At 45.4% G+C, this 13,350-nt stretch overlaps 3 protein-coding genes across 6 annotated transcripts in view; 1 reads left to right on the top strand and 2 right to left on the bottom strand.

The window, feature by feature from the left end:
- SYTL3 (synaptotagmin like 3) overlaps positions 1-987 on the bottom strand; it is an 86,079-nt gene extending 85,092 nt beyond the window's left edge. The window contains exon 1 of one of the 2 annotated variants that reach the window (XM_024748010.1): positions 856-987. The gene's annotated coding sequence lies outside the window, so the exon portion shown is untranslated. The remainder of the gene's footprint in view (positions 1-855) is intronic. The other variant, XM_024748016.1, reaches the window with a different exon arrangement.
- Positions 988-1,128: 141 nt separating this feature from the next.
- Positions 1,129-8,570, top strand: DYNLT1 (dynein light chain Tctex-type 1). Of its 2 annotated transcripts, XM_024747927.1 has the most exons (5): positions 1,129-1,198; positions 3,909-3,950; positions 7,243-7,366; positions 7,742-7,819; positions 8,121-8,570. In XM_024747927.1, exons 1-5 carry the CDS (start codon positions 1,172-1,174, stop codon positions 8,189-8,191), a joined length of 342 nt encoding a protein of 113 aa, XP_024603695.1. In that variant the 5' UTR covers positions 1,129-1,171; the 3' UTR covers positions 8,192-8,570. The 2 variants fall into 2 exon arrangements, with proteins under 2 accessions (XP_024603695.1, XP_024603696.1); XM_024747928.1 differs by lacking the exon at positions 8,121-8,570 and having other exon boundaries at positions 1,139-1,198; positions 7,762-7,817.
- Positions 8,571-9,278: 708 nt separating this feature from the next.
- TMEM181 (transmembrane protein 181) overlaps positions 9,279-13,350 on the bottom strand; it is a 47,232-nt gene continuing 43,160 nt past the window's right edge. For both annotated transcript variants that reach the window (XM_024747924.1, XM_024747926.1), the window contains exons 16-17: positions 13,164-13,230; positions 9,279-12,739 (exon numbers count right to left, since the gene is read on the bottom strand). In XM_024747924.1, coding sequence (XP_024603692.1) covers positions 12,661-12,739; positions 13,164-13,230 — 146 coding nt within the window. In that variant the 3' untranslated portion in view covers positions 9,279-12,660. The remainder of the gene's footprint in view (positions 12,740-13,163; positions 13,231-13,350) is intronic.

Genomic DNA, 13,350 nt, shown 5'->3' with positions numbered 1-13,350 from the left:
AGATTCTAAAGCACAGAAACAAGGGTTGCAGATGAACTGAATGTGGGCTCTGAAGCTTAATTCTGCCAAGTCTCAGGGTCCTGTGGTCAGCCCTTCCTGGAAGGATGGGAAGTGGGTTTTAGCTATTGGTCTTTAGAGAGGTAAGAAGTGACAGATTGACTTTGAGGGTGTGGTAAAAACAACAGAAAAAGTAGCCCCCAAAGTCAAAGGTTTTAGCCTCAGATCACATGCAAGCAAGCAGGTACATATACCCCAGCCCTTCCTGGAGAGCGCCATACCAGTGCCCAGCGCCATTACTAATTTTTTTTTTTTTTTTTGCGGTACGCGGGCCTCTCACTGTTGCGGCCTCTCCCGTTTCGGAGCACAGGCTCCGGACGCGCAGGCTCAGCGGCCATGGCTCACGGGCCCAGCCGCTCCGCGGCATGTGGGATCCTCCCGGACCAGGGCACGAACCCGTGTCTCCTGCATCGACAGGCGGACTCTCAACCACTAGCGCCACCAGGGAAGCCCCCATTACTAATTTTTATAAAGACCTTTGTAGACAAGTTAAGTGTATGTCTAGGTCATTCTGGTTAAGGCAGCCAGAAAGTGTGCAGCATTTTACAATGTTTTCCACCCCCCAATTTTTTTCTTTTTTAAATAGTGACTGTAGGAAAAAAAAAAAAATCTCATTTATATGGAAAACTTACCTCCCCAAAGGAAGGTTTCGTTCACAGCTAAAGTTTCCTAACCCTGGATCCTTAAGGGGACTGCAAACAATATCTCAGACAGCCCATCATGTTCATAAATCACTTTACAGTTTGTTACTAGGTGTCCACTCGCTTGAACGTTCAAATTAACCCACACAGTACGAACCGGAGAGAGGGACCAGGACGACTCTTCCCCTCCCGAACTGGCTTTGTCCATTTGTTTTGTTCTCGTTGCTGAGGTGTAGGGAGCTGCCGGGATTCCCTGGCGGGTTCCCGCGGAAACCGTCGGCTCCGGCAGCACGGGAGAAGAGGCGAACCCCCAACGGCCGCCGGGCTGGTCGGAGCTGTACTGGCAACTGGGTCAGGGCGGGAGTGGGCGGGGGCCCTAGAGGAGGGCGGGGCCAGGAGCGAGGGGCGGGGCCTGAGTGCGCCTGCGCAGTGCGCTCTACTCAGGGAGGCGGAGGCGAGGCGCCGAAGGGAAGATGGAAGACTACCAGGCTGCCGAGGAGGTAACCGCTGGGTTGGCGACGGGACGGGTGGAGGCCGGGAGTTCCGGGTGCGGGTGGGCGGCGGCAGCCAAGGGCTTGTGCGGGCACCTGGGCCGCGTCTAGACGTGGGCAGCGCCCGTCCCCAGTGCAGGCTGACGGCACCGACGCCCTGCCGAGCGCTTCGCGGTGACCCGCCGCCGGGCCGGCTCAGGGCGTCGTCGCCCTGCCCGGGGCGGGGCTCGGGGGGCGGGGCGTGGAGGAGGCTCCGCAGCCTTGGGACGCCTTCTGCCGGCTGCACTCCCGGGAGACCCCCCGCCGCGCCGCTCGCCTTCCCGGCGCCCCCGGCCCGCCACGCCCCCGACCCACTCGCTCTGTTTATTCCGTGATTCAGACCCCCGCCCGCGGGTGGGGAAGACTGAAGGCCGCCCCTTGTGTGTCGCTGATGCACGCGAGACTCCAGAGTGACCCGCATGTACAGTCACATCTCTCAAGTCCCTTAAGTCAAGGATTGGATCCTCTGGCTGTGGGCAAAAAGCAGACGTGCCCAGTAGGAGAAGCTGCCTCTCTTCGTTTCCACACCTGTTCTTCGGTGCTGCGCGCAGCGCCCACCGAGGCCACCGTCACTCCCATTTCATTTGAGTTTGAGACGACAGTAAGATAGCTCCTATCTGTGGGGGGAGAAGAGTCATCTCTTACTGCCCCAACGAAGAAGCAGGGGAGCGCATACAGTTATTTACCAAGCAGACGACGTTCGCTGTAATGACGTGCGCCGTTTCATGGCTTTCCTTCTTCCTTCGAGCTTACGAGCATTCAGGGAATAAAGCTGATGGGTGCTCCTCTTATAGAATACCTGCCCATTTTTCTTCTCACTAAATAATTCTTGTTGAAATACAAATAAATGGAGTCCCATTTATTACGCAGCCTGTCAAAAATAACAGGTTCTTTTACCATTTTTGAAATTTAGTCTAAGCAGGAATGTTTTGAGGGGAATACATATATATGGCTTAAGGACTGACCTTAAGAGTTTCAGTTTTTATCTAATTTCCGAACTAGCACAAACTGTCTATGGTAGTGTCATTATCAGTGTCTGAATGCTGGCAGCGATCAAGTGAATAATTAGGAGAAGTCATAGTTCAGGAGCAGGGAGTCAAGGAAAGACCCCTGTAAACTGTGCACTCATCTACTGTTGCAAAATGGCTTGTATTATAGGAATATTGAGTAACTTTTAAGAAAGGAAATGGCAATATAGAGGAAGTCCTTAATACGGGCATTTTAACACTCTGCACTCTAATTCTGGCGCTCACCAATGAGGTGGCTAAGTGACTTCATTATTTCAGATCTCAACTGCATATCTGAGAAATGAAAGGGCCCAACAGAGTGATCTGTGTTTTACACAAGATAAAGCCCTGGGAGGCTGAGACCATGACTCTCTTCTTTCTAGTAGGCCCGCTTTGGGCGTTTACTAATCCACCCCACTCCTCCTTACAGCCTCTGCATATCCTCTAACTTCATGTAGATACCTGGATCTTTGTATTAATAACTCTACTCTCTGTTCATTGTTCGACTTTCCTGTAGAAACTGAAACTGCCCAGTGGATTCTGTACAACTGCTGTACTTTCCACGAAAAGTCCATTGAAATGCCCCTCACCCTTTTTCATATTTTAACCACATGGAAAGTTATACAGGGACTTTCCTGTATGGTTTAGGATCACTGAAGTCTCTTGGAAAGATCCTTTAAACTTCGAGAAATAATTTACTCTAGGATACTGCAGATTTTCATTAACTGGGTGAGTTGGCTTTGTCTCCCAGTATGACTTCTGAGTACAGCGGGTGGGCTTCAGGCAGTCAGCTCTTGATCCTCCTGGGAAGAAAGGGGCATTACTAGCACAGGGCCACAGTGGTCAGCAGCCTGGCAGGGAGGAAAACGCCCTGCTGAACTCTCTGCCTTTATTCCACCGGGATGCACATGGACTGAGGGCCTGGGGCTGCCCTCTGGAAAGCATCTGCAAAGCTCTGGAAATAAGGTTCCCAGGATTCAGAGGGAACCTTGTACCCATTCAGATGTACCATATGTAAAAAGAAAGAAAAAAGAAAGCCATTTATATAAACTCCTGGCACTAGATTCCTGCTGAGAGCCCACCTCCCAGCTCACCTCGACACACTGGCGGGGAATGGCTGTGCCAGCAGCTAGCTGTACAGTCCTGAAGTAGGACAGTACTGAGAAAGAAAATACCAACAGAAAATAGTAAAATCATGGTGTATCTTACCACAAATAGTGGCTAAAAACAAACCCCCAAAACCAAAACGTCTTAAGTTTCAAGCCTCCTAACAAGTTTACATCAGGGAAAGAGTCAGTTAATTTATGTAAAAGTCAAGTAACTCATTAAACTTCTATAGTAATCATCCTAGCGGCCAGCTGAAATGGATGGAGAGATTGAATTTTAGTTTAAGGTGAAGTCAGTCTTTTGGGTCATGGCATGACTAAAACAGAAACAAACCAAAAAACCTTTAAATTGTATACATGTATCCTACGTCTCCTGACTGCCTCTCATTAGCTCTGTGATCCTCAGAGAGCTACTTAATGTTTTCCTCAGTAAAATGAACAGCCTGGTTAGATTATTTCTAAGGTCTTCATTTCTAAATCATGTTCATTACCTAAATTTGCATTAATCAGTGCAGTGGAAAAGGATCGTTTAAATCAATCAAACTTAACTAATTTTCTTCCTTACAGACTGCTTTTGTTGTTGATGAAGTGAGCAACATTGTAAAAGAGGTAAGAGGAGAAATGCTCCCTTTTTCAATGTTTGATTAATGGCTTACATGAGTGAAAATAATGTGTTTTAAATACTGTCTTGGAATTGTTTCAACTGAGCCTGTGTGTTTTGGCATTTCAAATAACAGTTTTTACTTCAATGAATATCTGGATAAGAACTCTCCCTTGGGGCTTCCCTGGTGGCGCAGTGGTTGAGAGTCCGCCTGCCGATGCAGGGGACACGGGTTCGTGCCCCGGTCTGGGAAGATCCCACATGCCGCGGAGCGGCTGGGCCCGTGAGCCATGGCCGCTGAGCCTGCGCGTCCGGAGCCTGTGGTACGCAACGGGAGAGGCCGCAACAGTGAGAAGCTCGCGTACTGCAAAAAACAAAAACAAAACCAAACGAAACAAAAAGGAATTCTCCCATATTATGTAAATTATATATTTTAAATGAGACAGGACATTTTATATACTAGCATTATTACTGAATGTTACTAAGGCTTGATTCTATAACCTTTTAGCATCAAAGACTCATGGTAATAATCACATTGGAAAATGTAAATGTGCATTCCCTGTGTGGTAACTGCCATGGTATGTGGTGCTTTGAGGGATTAACCCACCTAGTGAGTTCAGAGCTGGAATCTGAGAAAATGGGAGGAGTGTTAACTCAGTGAAAAGAGGGGGACAGATACTCCAGGCAGTGGACAAGTGCAAAGGCCCTGTGGTAAGGAGTGTGCGTGGTGTTTGAGGGATTGGAGGGAGGTGGGTGTGGCTGGACTAGTGCTGAGCATGGGGCAGCCTGGGGCAGGAAGGAGGCCAGAAACGTTTTCCTAGTCAGTTTCCCTCCCTGGGTACACTGAGCACATAATGAAGCCAGTGGCTAAAAGACGGTTATTAGATGATCTAAGTTTGCCAATACCATTTGAGGTTATATATGTGATTTGGAATTGACTCCAATGCAAATTATTATTAATGCAAGTTATTGACTAATGGCAGAGTGATAAAGAACCACACCCTATTTTTGTGAACACCATTAAAAAGCAAAATGATTTTGTTCTGCTGTATGTATTATTCCACATCAGGCATGATTTTCTACTTGCTTTCAGGATCTATAACAGTTTGCTTGTCATTGTTTTTCTTTCTTTTTAAAAAATTTACTCATTTAAAAAATTTTTTTATGTTTGGCTGCGTTGGGTCTTCATTACTGCGTGCGGGCTTTCTCTAGTTGCGGCGAGCGGGGGCTACTCTTTGTTGCAGTGCACGGGCTTCTCATTGTGGTGGCTTCTCTTGTTGCGGAGCACAGGTTCTAGGTGTGCAGGCTTCAGTAGTTGTGGCTCGCCAGCTCTAGAGCCGCAGGCTCAGTAGTTGTGGCGCACGGGCTTTGTTGCTCCACGGCATGTGGGATCTTCCCAGACTGGGGCTCGAACCCGTGTCCCCTGCATTGGCAGGCAAATTCTTAACCACTGTGCCACCAGGGAAGTCCTTGTAGTTTTTTGGGGGAAAAAAAAAGTGTTTATTAGGAGCACGGTAGGGAGCAGGAAGATGGGTGAATTTCACTAGAACTCAGACATGGAGCTGGCTCATCGTGAAGCCTCCTTGGGCCTTGCTTGTTTTCTTCACTGTCTTTGACTTGGTTCCCAGGCAGCAAGTACCATTGCAAGTAGACCTTCCCAGTCTCCCTGGAAGCATAAAGGACTGGAAGCATAAAGTTACAGTGTGGTGTTACTTTCAGCTTTTTTTTGCCTCTAGGCAAAAGGTTAATTCTGTACTCAGCTATTTTAAGGATTGGGTAGTAGTAAATTTGCATGGGTACAAAATTAGCGGAGGGTTTTCCTCCCTCCCTGAAAAACAGTGAATTCCGAAGCATGTGTGGAGAGACTTGCCAGAGTGAGAGGTTTAGCTCGAGTGCAGCCCCTACTTCTTTGGGGACACCCAGAGCTATCACCACCCTGGTCCCAGGTTCAGCTCTGAGCTGGGGAGGGAGCAGGACACGGCAGAGGGTGCGGAAGAGCTGTGCCAGTTTGTGGGGGCAGCAGCCCGCTCAGGTCCCAGGATGACTAGGAATTTCCAGCGCTAGAATGTGGTGAATGTGGCGTGACTGTAGGTCGCTTTTGTTCCTCAAAACCAAGGTCTCTGGGCTAGGCCCCAGGCCGTAGACCCCAGTCTGTCACCATTGTATACAACTCAGGGACTTTTTCTCTCCACGTCTGAGGACAGAACTTAGCCCTCACTGAATGTTATTATTTTAGGTCATAAGTGTCATAAAAACTCAGTTTTCTGGTTTCCAGCACAAGTTAGAAAAGGAGTAGAAAAGAAAGCTGCTTAGAAGCAGGCACACAGGCACCAGCATAAAAGGCCCAGAGAACTGTAAAATGGGACTATCCTTATTACCAGCTGGACCAAGAGTTGGGGCCAGGGACTGTGTGTATTCCTGAATACCCTCTGAAGTACACAGGGTGAACCCACCCAGAATACAGCACAGAAAAGGAGACAAGGAATTTCATAATAAAGAAAAAATTCATCACAAACTAAGTTTTGGAATAGATAGAGGAGTTCTTTAGTTTTCTGAAAAATGTACTTTTGTGGTAACATTCCCAGAAGATGCTGGGTAAAGGAAGTATTTGTAAATATCAATACATGATTATTTGGATAGGTTTGTACATTGTCAGTTGTACAACCAACAAAAGATTCCTCTATCTCTGGTGTACTTTTAAGAAAGAAATAGGCAAAGGAAGATATTTTCTAGCCTCAGTAGGGAGAAAACGTGTTCCTTATCTCCAGACAGTAACCACAACAGCAAACATTAAATTCAGTCAAAATGTTTAAAAAACTTGACAGATCAGATGCTATATAATTACTTTTTTGTTTGTCTGCAGCGGCAGGCGGACTCTCAACCACTGCGCCACCAGGGAAGCTGTGCACTGGGTCTTAGTTCCAGCATGCAGGATCTTCGTTGTGGCATGCGGACTGTTTAGTTGGTGGCATGCGGGATCTAGTTCCCCGAGCAGGGATCGAACCCAGGCCCCCTGCATTGGAAACGCACGGTGTTAGCCACTGGACCACCAGGGAAGTCCCATATAATTACATATTTTTAAAACTGAATATAAAGCATTCAAATGAAATACAACACTGTTAGAACTGAAGGTACATTTGCAAAGGAGTCCTCGTGTTTACAAATACGCTTATTTACACTTTATGCAAATTGTATTTCAGCAGTTCCTAGGGTGCAGTACTAACTGCGCGAACCTCAGGAGTGGCTGGAAGGTGTTTGGCGTGTTCTGCTAACAGTGACCAGCTGTGCTCTGTCTTCCAGGCCATAGAAAGTGCCATCGGTGGCAACGCCTATCAGCACAGCAAAGTGAATCAGTGGACCACAAACGTAGTGGAGCAAAGCTTAAGCCAACTCACCAAGCTGGGGAAGCCGTTTAAATACATTGGTAACGAATTTTTGCCTCTTGTTATATTGGTGGTGGTTCCTTAAATACTGATCAGAGGCGAGTCTGTGTCAGGAGAGCAGCGTGGCCTGAGCTCAGAGGAGGTTCCTGGTAGGAGCAGGTCACTCGGCTTGTGCACGTAACCACCTACCTGGCCTGTGGGGCTGCGGGAACGCAGGGACGTACCAGCATTTCAGATCTGATGCTTTTAGAACAAGCCTGTGGTGATCTGTTGATGTCCTAGGACCTGGCACTCTACCCCTAGAATTTTTATCATGAACATCAGCCACGTGATCTGTATATATATAATGAAAGCGGACAAAAGGGAATTTGTGTTGCCAAGTATATTTCTCTAATAAAAGTCTGTTTTTATCGAAGTGACCTGTGTAATCATGCAGAAGAACGGAGCGGGACTGCACACGGCAAGTTCCTGCTTCTGGGACAGCTCTACTGATGGTACGTACGGTTTTCATTCCGTTCCTGAAGGCTTGTCACGGGCATTTCCCTGAAGGCTCTGCAGTGCCTGGACCCTGCTGAGATCTAGATTATCCAAAGCGTTGTTTTATGAAATATGTACTTGGATGTTTCCTGTCTTTGAATGCATGTCTATTAGAGTCACCTTTTAAAACATTTGATAGACGAGAGACTGGCCAGCCTTCTTTTTTGGCCACAAAGAGTTAAGTACACGATCGTGAGAACTCGGAAGGCCCCCTTTCTTCCCAGTTTTCTGTCCTAACCCGCCTCCTTCCTCCCGCAGGGAGCTGCACAGTGCGATGGGAGAACAAGACCATGTACTGCATTGTCAGCGCCTTTGGACTGTCCATTTGACCGCCCTGTCCAGCCTGTGATCTTTCTCCTTTTGTCCCAACATTTCTCTTCCATCTTCTAACCACCAGCCATCTAGTCAGTGATCACCTGTCTCACTCTCTTTAAGTGTGTTTTTGTGGCACTCTCAAAATGCAGAGAAAAAAACCAAATAACCACACTGTTCTGTGACCTGCACACCCTAAGTCAGAGGAGTCATCACCGAAGGTAGTCAGGAGCCTGTCCTGCCACTTGTCTTAACTTTGAATGTTTCTTTTCAAAGGTGCTAAAAGCCGAAATCTGCTAGTGTGAAACTTTCTCTACTCTCTGAAATGATTCAAATACACTAATTTTCCATACTTTGTACTTTTGTTAGAATAATAAATTATTCCAGTTTAAAGTGTGTGTTTTCGTCATAGTCTAAATAGTATCACAAATGAATTCTCCATATTTAGTTAGTGGCTTTAGAATCTATAAAACTGTAAAAAACAGAAGAAGTTGCAGTTCAGCTCTGGTCCTCGCCAGTACAGCGATTTGCTGAGCCACTCGTGGGACCAAGATCCTGACCGCTTTGCTGTGTTCTGGTTGGAATTCTACCCTTGGGCATCAAATCCTTCCCTCAAGGGCTTCTCTCCTGGAGCTTAAGGGGTGGCAAGTGGGCAAGCTGGTCTTTTCTGATAGCTGGAGAGCTCTGACTCACACTGTCGGCCCAAATCTGCAACACTACAGCCTCTACTCCTGTGTTTTCTTTCTCAGTAGCAATCACAACAGAAATGTTTGTTTTAGTACCTTACGGCTTACACAATGCTTTCACAATTATTCATTTTGTGTCCACAACAGTTAGACCGTTATTTATGAATCAGAAAAGGTGTCTGGAGGTTTTCTGACTGATTTAAAGTCATATCCAAGTAAGTGGGGAGGTGGGCCCCAAAACCGGTGAAGCTCACCTTCGGGGCTCGTGCCTGGGCCACGTTAACATGGCAATAAAGACAGACACACCTCCGCGTCCACCTGCTGAAATGAAAAAACCCTGCTCTCGTCCCTAAAGCACCAATGCCTGAATGATCAGTTAACTCCACATGCAAAGAGCAAACAAATCAATGTACATAAATAAGGATCAAATATTAAAAGTTTATTAACATCTACCAGAAAGGTAGTCTCTTAGTAAAAGGTGAAGGATTTATACGATCTGAAGAGAAACCAGAGTATAGAAAGGTAGTCTCTTAATGAAGCCATTCCCGAAGTGTAAATTTGCCATAAATAAACATTTATTCACTTTGATTGACTAAAATCATTCTGTGATCACGTACTACTGTACTCACTGACAGTTCCAAGGTCTAATACATAGCTTTATCTTTCCTCTTGAGCTTAAGGTTTAGAGTTGTTTTATTTTACAGATATTTACAGTCTCTTTGTAAAAAGGCAGTTTTCAGTAGCAGAAAATCCTGTGTTTCACAGTCTGGTATTACAGTTCCCAGTATACCTAAAACATGTCAAATCAAGATGAACAGGGTAACAAGATGTCACAGACTAAAGCAACTTCCCTTTGGCCTGCGGAAAAGATCTGTACCTTTGTTTTTCAAAAGTCTAACCTCTAAGGCAACTGGTTTTTAAAACCCTCAAAATACATAAATGTACTTAAGTGTTCTAAGTCTAGTCTTCACTAGATGTCCCTTTTAATCATCCCTTCTATGAGCCTCTGTGTTTTTCCCTGTGAAAAGGATTCCAGGAAATAAGTTACTGACCACATTATAATCTACTGAACGTAACTGTACCTTCAGTAAATAGCTCATGGAATTCTTGAGGCTGGTGATGTCTGTATTGTAACCTGACCATTTAATGGGTTGGGTTTACATAATGTATCTAAACTTTTATTGCAATCTGTAATTATTTACAGGAACAATCTTACAAACCTTGAATACATTTTATATATCCTCTTCTTTAGCCTTTCAAATGGGGCTTAAGAGAGAGAAAACTGCATCACTGCACTGCTTTAATGATTTAATAATAAATCAAGCAGACCTTTATCCACATGGATAATGAAACTCTCCCTAGGGAAACTGTGAAATGCCTACGGTCATCTTCCAGGTTCCCTAGACTGGACCAGTATAAAAATTATCCCAAAGATGATGTTATTCAAGCCGTTACCATGGAAGAACTAAAGTCAGCCCTTTATAATTTAAGTTTGCAAAACTCTGATACCCTCCAAGACCAAAAAATAATCATAGTAATTTTCTTGCTACTGTCTAAAGTTTCTGGCAGACTTTAGTGTTTTAACCTAATACCTATGGCACATATAATACACACTAAATGCTATATATTTTAAGCAAATTTTTACATGTAAGATGTAATATGTTGACATATGATACCAGAGAAGAGAAACTGAAAATGCATGACTTAATAAAGAACCTTTCCCACTTAAGTACTTTCTTTTGTAACTTTTCCTCGTTTCCAACTTAGTTACAAAAAGTAAATAAATACTCCCATATTTTTCATTTCACTGATTTGATGCCAATAAGAATCAAAGGATGAAGATATCAGTCATCAGTTAACAATTACACTATAGGATGAGGATAAGTTTTCAGATGTACCTAATGTGTCCAGCTAAATGCCTCAAATGCTATACATTTAGTGATAAATAACAGCATTCCAAATTATGGACAATTATTTTATAATGATTAAAACTTGTAAACTATATCATACTAGGATACATTAATCAGCACAAGTAAGTTTTCATCAATTTACATAAAATTACTTAGTCTTAATAGAAGTTGTAAAATTTGGTAACAGAAAATTTCTTCAATACCTCTGAATACACAGAATCAAAAAAAATTAATCACATCCTTGCAGCAAATGTAAAAACCATGTGAAGTTGAATTACCCTTGCAATAATGCAATTGTTTTAATTCAGACTTTCTTATTTACAAGGTTTTAAAAACAAATATAAATGGAATCCATATTAAAGGTGCATTATCATTAAAGTTTACGTTAAAAAGAAAGATACGAAGTCATAATGAGTAGTGTCTCATGAACCTCTCTAAGGTCCCAGCACTACCTAAAGTGGAATATAACTTTTAGCTCTGAATGGTAATTGGAGAGTTAATGTATACATGAAGAAAGTGCGGGGGCTGTTTGCAGAACAGAACAATCACGTCCCATACCTCTGTGTCGGCCAAGATGGCATCAATCAGGATGTCTGCAATGATCACAGGTAAACCATTCAAGAGAGAGATTACTATGCATGCCAAATGAAAAGCAGAGGAGATATCTCTACCTCCTATAATTAGTCTTTGACAAAAAGGAACTGGAAATCTCCAGGGCCTTCTACGATGCCACAGATAGAGCAGCTCCAGACGGCTCTTACACAGAGCAATTCATCTGTTTACCTGACGACCATGCGAGACACACAGGGCCGGAATGATTCCCAAAAAGTTACCTTCTCCCCAGAGATGTTCCTCCGTAAGCCACCTAAAATGTTTTACCTTCTTTCGTCTAGTTTCCAGATGTGAAGCTGAAGAACTTTTTGGCAATAACGAATCTGTAGTAGAGTATACCAATCACTTGTTTAACTTTTATTAAAAAAACAAAACAAATAGAGCTCTACAAGGCATCATCTTTGACAGAGTTGCAGAAACTCCTGCTTACTGGAATTGTAATGGATCCCCTCCTCCCCACGAATATGCATGATGTCTCTATGCACAGGGACATCATGCATATTCACGATGTAACGCTCACACGCATTACTCACGTGTGCACACAGGCCCTTAGAAAAGTCTGGCAACAAGACCCTTCCCATGGGAGCTGACAACCTGTCAATCATCTTACCCTTTCCTTACGAGCCTTATCAAACGCTCCTCAGAACTCCAAGACACCAGCTCTGCTTTGGTGGCAGTGAAGGGCTAGGACCTGCCCACCCTCCTCCCTTTCCCCAAAGAGCCATTACACATGTACACATTTCACACAGCAACTGACACAAGTTACCCATCGCTTGAGATGTGTGATCTTCCAGAGCACAGGCCACTCGGTGGGGAAGGACTGCCCTCGTGGGGCAGCCACAGAAATAGGCTTCCCTTTGGGTTTAAAGGGTCAAAAGTTGGTACCACGGGGCAGGGAAGAAAGGAAGGGAGCAGAGGAACACCCCCATGCTGTGGACCTTATTCCTAAGGGCTTTCCAGGAACTTGAGTAAATTTTCTTTTTAAGTACATAATTCTCTCTACTAAAAACAGCAGTGACTTCTTTCTCACTGGAAACAGCCACCCCTCATATGAAATCTTTGAAACATGATCTGGCGGCTGACACTTTTCGTCAGAGCTCTCTTCCCAAATCAATGCAGTCAGTCTAACAGTAAATTTGGCCCAATGTTTAAATTTGTCCTCAGTTTTGGTTTCCCTTTCAAAAATATGTAAACAAATGAGGATCAGGAAATCTCTGCTTGTAAGAGAGGTCTGCGTTCAGGCAGGTACAGGGCAGGCCAGGAAGCAGGCACGGGGGCTCAGTCACTCTCAGACCCCTCCTTGTACTGGGCCCGGATGGCCTGGCCGTTCTGCAGGGGCATCTCTTCATAGTCGCTCCTGTTACAAGAGAGGCCTCTGATACCATTCGGCTTTCGACAGCACTGGGTTTATTCTCCTCTTCACACTGACCCGCCGTCCTAACAGGAGCCCGTTTCCTAGCCTCACTCTCTCCACTTCTGTCACCAGCTGATTCCTCCCACCCCTCCGGCCCCACCCATCACCAGGGTGTCTGTTCTTCCAGAAAGAACTGCTCTTCCTGTGGTCACCACTCACTCAGGTGCCCAGCAGGAAGGGCCACTACCCACCTCAGCCTGAGTAACGTGACAACAGAAAACCAGGGGATCCCATGACTCTCCCAGGTGAAAGAGACCGATGATACCTCTGAAATCGTCTGAGAATGGTCACCAGCCTCTCCGGTAAACACGCGAAAGCAGGCTGAGCGCTCGCCCCGGGGCAGGCTTCGGCAGAGGTGGGGACTTACCCGTATATCACATCGTCGTCTGAGTCGTTGAGCATGGAGAAGGCGGGATTGTCCTTCAGCTGGGACTCTGAAAACCAACAAGCATTCTAACGTCACTAGCCCAGAGAGGCAGGATGCTGTTCTAGAAGAAGGGTGGGAGTCAGAAAGGGCTGGATTCCAGTCCCCGCTTCCCCGTTCGCCGCCTGCA

The sequence above is a fragment of the Neophocaena asiaeorientalis genome, unplaced genomic scaffold (assembly GCF_003031525.2).
Source record: "Neophocaena asiaeorientalis asiaeorientalis breed wild unplaced genomic scaffold, Neophocaena_asiaeorientalis_V1.1 scaffold123, whole genome shotgun sequence".
Lineage (NCBI taxonomy): Eukaryota > Metazoa > Chordata > Mammalia > Artiodactyla > Phocoenidae > Neophocaena > Neophocaena asiaeorientalis.
The sequence above is the reverse complement of the archived record's forward strand: the minus strand, read 5'-3'. Positions and strand labels throughout refer to the sequence as shown.